This window comes from Petaurus breviceps, unplaced genomic scaffold, assembly GCF_028583685.1.
Source record: "Petaurus breviceps papuanus isolate PSGF00001 unplaced genomic scaffold, PetGlider_PUasm1.0 90137, whole genome shotgun sequence".
NCBI lineage: Eukaryota > Metazoa > Chordata > Mammalia > Diprotodontia > Petauridae > Petaurus > Petaurus breviceps.
This window is the reverse complement of record NW_027187183.1, coordinates 320,783-327,728: the sequence shown is the minus strand read 5'-3', so window position 1 is coordinate 327,728 and position 6,946 is coordinate 320,783. Positions and strand designations below refer to the sequence as shown.

General features: G+C 44.8%; 1 protein-coding gene across 1 annotated transcript in view; it reads right to left on the bottom strand.

Moving 5' to 3' along the window:
- Positions 1-2,451, bottom strand: part of ENTPD2 (ectonucleoside triphosphate diphosphohydrolase 2) — a 26,272-nt gene extending 23,821 nt beyond the window's left edge. Inside the window, exon 1 of the mRNA XM_069107540.1 lies at positions 2,158-2,451. Within this exon, the coding sequence (XP_068963641.1) occupies positions 2,158-2,324 (167 nt within the window). The 5' untranslated portion in view covers positions 2,325-2,451. The remainder of the gene's footprint in view (positions 1-2,157) is intronic.
- Positions 2,452-6,946: the final 4,495 nt, after the last annotated feature.

The following is a 6,946-nucleotide window of genomic DNA, read 5'->3' as shown; positions in this document are numbered from 1 at the left end:
AGTGAACACACAGGGGCAGCTAGGTGGCACAGTGAATAGAGCATCGATCCTGGAGTTAGGAGGACCTGAGTTCAAATCTGGCTTCAGACACTTAACACAAAAAAACTAGCCATGTGACCTTGGGCAAGTCACTTAACCCCAACTGCCTTGCCTTCCCCCCTCCAGAAAAAAAAAGCAAATCAAGTGAACATGTAGTAAAGATTAGCAACTGAGGTGGTGTTGGAGAGAGGATTGTGCTTGAGGACTGTCACCTCAAAACCACTCCCTTCCTTCCTCTTGGCCCCAAAACTTCTATAATGTCAGCATATTTTGAAGATGAGAAATTGGAGGCCATCACAGGAAGTGGGGCTGTAGTTCACTGCTGTTTCAGGGGGACTCTAAAGAAAGAACTTAGAATTCCATCACAGTTTGTGTGTCCTCAGCTACACAGGCCACCAACTACCAAGAGCCAATGAGGGATTGAGAGAAAATGGAAGTGTTCCCTAACCCTAAATTCACCCTGTCTTTGGTCTGTAGACTCTTAAAGTTAAGGGCAAAGGACTGGGGCTGGGAACATCCTTGACTTCCACTCTTTTAGCTGAAGAGAAAGGGGATAAAAATGATTGGGGTAATCTCCTTGAAACCATGGCAACAGACATGAAAAAAAAAAACACCAGGCTCCTCAATTGTTTTCCTGGTAATTCATAAAGAATTAATCAAATTCAATTTTCAAATACTGACCACTGTGAATACAGCTTTAGGTGTCATCACTCATGGATGAATATTCCCATTGTACAGATGGAAAATGGGAGGCCCACTTGTGCCAAATATGCCATCTATCCCCAGGATCCCTCCCCCATATGTTTTGTGTTCTAGTGGGAGCACCACCCTGAGGGAGGCAAAAGAAGGTCCACCTGGAAGCCAAAGGAAGAAAGTTGAATGAATACACGGATCCCTCACCTGCTCTGAGAAGACCCCTTCTTCACTTCCCCTATATATCTCCAGGCCCCAACCTTCCCTGACTCCATTCCCAGAAAAAAAAAATCAGGAAATCCAGACTCTGGTGCAGCCAGCTCCCAACTATCCAGTAGCTCATGAGCCAGTGTGTGACCCATCCCAAAAATCACATGCAGAATCTTGGAATCCTTCCCACTACACAGCCCAACACCTGGGTCATTTGGAAGACAGTGCTTTGGCGAGGGGGAGAATCCAACAAAAGGTTAAAGGTTAAGTTTGCAAAATCTAAAGATGAATCTGCTCTCCCCCCCCAACCCCACTATTTAGACCCTTCAGCACCACTCACCAGCCAGTTTAGTGAAGAGCTCACACTTCTCCTTGGGGGGCTTTTGGGTTCAATTAAAAAAAAAAACTTTGGGCCCAGTGACATAAGGAAAAAAGGTTCCTGTGCATGCCAAACTGAATTTAGCCATGTTAGAATTAGCTAAAACCATGATCATTCTCAGAGCTGGTCATAGCACTGCCCAGTTTGCTTTACATGGAACAAAAAATACCTGTTCATCCCACATTCAAACTCCAAGATGCTTAGGGGGTCTAGCCACCTTCAACAAACTAATATTGAGACCAGGAACTGGGCTATCAAGCCATAATAAGCCTCATGACCTGGCCCACATGCCCACTGTCCAGAGAACTAGGGTGGTCTTGGCCATGGCTATGAGAGGGGCCAGGCCTCCCACTGTATTTACAGACACATGCAGGACTCCATCATCTTTGTTCATATATGGGGGGGCACCCCAAAGAAACTCCCAGAAGAAAACTTGGCAGCCAGTTTGCTGTTTCAATCATTTCTGCTCCTCCCGGAAGCAAGACAGAAACAGGGAGGAGGGGAGCCCTAGGCAGTCCTGCCCAGCCCTGTCTGTGTGTGGGCAGAACCTTGGTACCCAGCCTGAATTAGTCTTTTGAGGGTCTGGGGAGGTGGGGAGCAGGGAGGAACTACCACAACCCCCACCAAAAGCCCTGCAATACGGAATAGACTTGCATCTTGGGCCAGGACCCTTAGAGATCCTAGTGCCGTTCCCGACCTGGTGGGTTGGTGGGGGACCCCATTTCTCCACTCTGCCCCTGACGCCCAAAACTCCGCTCCGCTGGCTCATACCAATGGGTGTCTCATTGTCCAGAGCCCTGAAGAAAAGTGCACTGCTCCTCCCCAGAGGCAGCTACTGCAGGACAGCGGCCCCAGAAAGCAAGAGGCCAGGACCGGGGACAGGTACCTTGAAGGAGGGAGGTTCCCGGACGTCCCTGGTGGGGATGCAGAGTAGCAGGAGGCCCGTGAGGCCAGCCAGACAGAGCAGCAGAGGCAGCAGGACCACTAGGACCTTCCCGGCCATGATCCCGCCCGCCAGCCCTCCCGCGGGTCGCGAGCGAAGCTTTGGCTAGGGGTGTTAGCTGCGCCTGGGTTGGGGAGCCCGGTTTCAAGGCAGCTGTCTAGGCATGGAAGGGGGCGGAGCCTTGGCTCAGGGGGTGGGGCTAACTCAATCCATTGGACTAGATCGTTGGCTACTGGTCCCGCCCTCTCCCTGCCTCAACTCATCCCTCCCTCCGATCTTTGGGACATTCAGGTGAAAAAGAACCTGAGTGGCTGAGTCACCCTAGAGAGTCGGGCGGGGCCTGAGCTCCCCATCCCCCTTCCAGACCCTTCATCCTCTTCTTCATTCTGCCGCCTTTCCACCTCATTCCACTAGTTGCCATTCCTATGGTTTCTGCTACCTGACCCTAACGTCCTCCCTAAACTGTCTCTTCCTTGTTACCCTTCCCCTTCTTGCTTCCCTTCCATGACACTCTATCCTTATCTACTTCCTAGCCCTTTGGGGTGGATGAAGAGGAGGAAAAGTTGTTTCAGATCTGTGATTTCACTCATATAGGGAACTTCGTTTTATGAACACTGAATGGTAACTGTAATTTATAGTTTTAAATAGTTGCATGGAGATACTGTGTAGGTAAGTAACTTTCTAAGGGGATAACAGCCAATGTGTATCAGAGGTAGAATTTTAATCCAGATCTCCTAAATGGCCTTAGATACTTACTAGCTATGTGACCCTGGGCAAGTCACCTTAACCTCTGTATGCCTTAATCCACTGAAGAAGGAAATGGCCAACCACTCCAGTATCTTTGCCAAGAAAACCCCATGTACAGTGTGATCCATAGGGTCACAAAGAGTAAGACACAACTGAACAATTCATTAACCCCCAATTTCCTGTCCCATCCCTTAGTTCTCTTATCTCTAATCCCATCTCCAACACCATTTCATAAATCCCTCTTTCTTGAAGCCTCCCACCCCACCAAAAACCCAGGTTATTGCTCCACTCACAGGTCTCTCAGTCCTCTGAACTTCCTTGGTTTGAGCCACAAGTTTTAGCACAGAATCGTTCTTTTTTTACCAACCTGCCAGTAAATTGCTAGGCTCCCCTAAAGCGGGGGACCCTATCTTCTCTTGTTCCTGTTTCTTTCATAACATACCTAGTCCACTATGCTTCTGGATACACATTCATGTTGTTAAGTGACTGATCTTTGAAAGAACCCAAGGAAAATAGTTAAATATGAAAAAGCAACAGAGGAGTCAGTATCAAGGGTGGAAAATTGACAGTTTTTTTGGGGGGGGGAGGGTGGAAAGGGAAAGGATGTTCCTCAGTCTTCATACAAAGCTGGTTGTCTGAAGTGTCTAGGGTATAAGTTCCTAATGGAGATGAGGGCTAGTTTACTTGACTGCAATTCAATAACATTTCCTTTTTTTAAAAAATGTTTTGTTGATACCTTTTGTTTTTACATCAAAATCATTTAAAATGCATTTCAATTTAAATCACAAATTTTCCCCAATATATTCTTTCTTTACACTTCCCAAGGCACATCTCTCATAGCAAAAAATAACAAAAAGGAGGAAAAAGTTAAAAATTGACCAACATACTGACCAAATCTAACATTATATAGTGTTCCATTCCCAAAGACCCTTACCTTGGCAAAGAAGGGAGGGAGTTGCATTCTCATATCTCTTCTTTGGGGATAAATTTGATTATTGCAATTTCACCACGTTCAGTTTTGATATTCTGTTGCTATTATTTCCATTTCTATGTATTATCCGGTATGTTGTTTTCCTGGTTCAGCTTAGTATCCATTCATATAGGTCTTCCCATGTTTCTCTGGCTGCATCATCTTCACAATTTCTTACAGGCCAGTAGTATTCCATTACAGTTATGTATCACAATTTGTTGAGTCAATTGGTGGGCACCTACTTTTTTTTTTTATTTGGAAGCAATGGAGCTAAGTGACTCACCCAGGGTCACACAGCTAGGAAGTGTGTGAGGCCAAACTTGAACTCAGGTTCTTCTGACTTCAGGGCCTGTCTATTTTGTCACCTAACTGCCCCAGGCATCTACTTTTTAACAACTATGTCTTAAGTACCTACTATGTTCAAGGTACTTTGCTAGGTGCTGAGGCAGGGCGGTAAAAAGGGAGGAGTAAAAAGATAAGACTCCCTTTTGTTCATCATTTTTCTGTGCTGTATTCATGACTCACATCTTTCCAACTAGACTACTTCAAGATAATAATTTTATCTCTTACTCTCATCTCCTTGCCTACAAGGAGATAGCAATTTAATGGATACAGGCATGCATGCAAATAACTATGATATAAATGATGGAATGGAATTGGGACGGAATGGGGACTGGATTTGTAATTCCATTAGTAAAGGGAACTCCTGGGGCTTGGAAATTCCCTCTACCAATACTTTCTCTGCAACTTAGAAAGAACTATCTAAAGCACAGTCAGTCACATAGCTAGTGTGTGTCTGAGGCCAGATTTGAATTCAGGTCTTCCTAATTGCAGGCCCATCACTCTGTCTACTGTGTCACTTAGCTGCTCTCACAATGCCAGGGAATGGATGATAAATGTAAAAGATAGATTCAGACAAAGTACTATGAGAAATTCTTGGGCAGTCCTTTGAGTCAATCTTCCCCCACAACTTCTCCTGTTTTCTTCAGTTACATCTATTCTACCTTAGCACTCCATACAGCTGGATACTGGACTGTGTGCAGAGACAGGCTCAACTTTCCTAGGGTCTACCCATAGACATGGGCTTTTAGGCAAAAAGCCTGAGGTGCCTGGATAAAAGACTGACTTGTCCTTTTCAGCACTTCTGGTTGAATCTCTAAACCTCAGAGAGGATCCCAAAGCAGAGCCAATCAATCAATTAATAAACATTCAGATACAGTTCTTATACTCAGAGAACTTACCTTCTACTAGGGTCATGTGATAATAAACAGATAAATAAAAAAATAATAATTTCAAGAGGAGAGACATTAATACCTGGGAGGGGATCATGAAAGGTTTACTGTAGGAGGTGGTAGCTGAACTGGTCTTTGATGAATTCTAAAAGGCAGAAGTAAGGAAGGGATACATTCTTGGCATGGGGAATTATCAGTGCAAAGGCATGGAGAGAAGCCAGGATTTTATGTGTGAGGGAATAGCAATCAGACCAACTGACAGGAAGAGGAAAGGTATGAAGGGGAGACATTGCTTAGAAGTCTGGGAAGATATGTGGGAGTCAGATTGTGGAGGGCTTTAAATACCAAGGTGAAGATTTTCTATTTTATCCTACAGGCAATTGAATTAGAGAATTATGATGTGTGTGGGTGAAAAGTGGATCGTCCTAGGCAGAGATTAGGCAGAGATAAAAGGGTCAAAGTATTGAAGGAATGCAGGGCATGGGGGTGCTAATGGGTATAACTTGTCCATTGCACAAAGGAGACCCATCTGACTAGAGGGATGGATGATTGACAAGCTTAGAGATAAGACTAAATCCACTGAAAATAGAGCCAAATCTTTAAGGTCCTTAAATGACTAGCTGAAAGTGGAGAACTGGTACCGCAAGCATCCTAGAGTCCTTGTCCAGTGGCCTCAAATAAACTGGAAACTCTGAGAAGGCAGGGACAGGTGTGTTTCATCACATATAGGTGTATTAGCTCCAGGATTGAATCTGGGGAAAGCTTATCTACATCCTATAGTCCCTCCAGAACTATCCCTAGCAGGTAGTTCCCCCACTTTCCCACCATTTCTCATCTTCTCTTTCACCTTGCAGTGTCCAAAGAGACAAGTGACCAATCTACTCTCATGAAGAAGTCCCTTCTGAGGAGAATGTCTTTCCTCTTTCCAGGTAACACTTGCATTTTGAATGGATCCTCTGAAGACAATATACAAATTATTGTTTCACCTATCAATTAGTCTCAGGATGGGGCTTTCAGGCCAATAAGCAGGAAGGTGGATATTTGTGTGGGCAAACCAATGGGAAGTAGATGAAACCTTGTAGTCTTTCTGCTCCATCTACCTACCAGGGTCTTTGGGGTTGGAAGGAGAGCAGGCAGGGGATTCAGGGCCAACCTACTGTCTCCCAATATTCAATCAATATAACATATCATCTTCTTTGCTTTGTGCCGGTCCCCCAACTCCCCATCCCATAGGACTACAGTGGAGCAGTTAAAAAAAAAAGTCTGCAACCTTTATCCCTGTAATGCGAATGTAAATTTTAAAGATCTTCCCTGCCCCTAGGCTAATGTGCACCTGAAGCCTGGGGTGAGAGGCTTGTTTTTCAGTAGATACTTCTTGATTGGCTAGTGAGTCAATAAGGTTGTTACATTCTCTGAGCCAGGAGAAGGCTATATAAGCCCTGATGTGTAGCTTTGTTTTGGGACTCACTTTGAGAAATGTTCTGTGATTTGATCTGAATTCTGGGAAGCCGTTGTTGAGAGTCCCCCGGCTTTGAAAAACCCAGAATGTGGAAACCCAGATGTTGACTGGGTATGGATGTAATGGTTGGACAGTTTGGAAATCTGTCTACTTGATGTTTCTGTCTTGATAATTATGCCTGTATACTTTGAGGTTCAGGGTGCTGACCTTTTCTCCTGAACAAGGTAAACGATATATGTCTGACTGATTAAAGTAAGCTTGTTAACCCATTTTG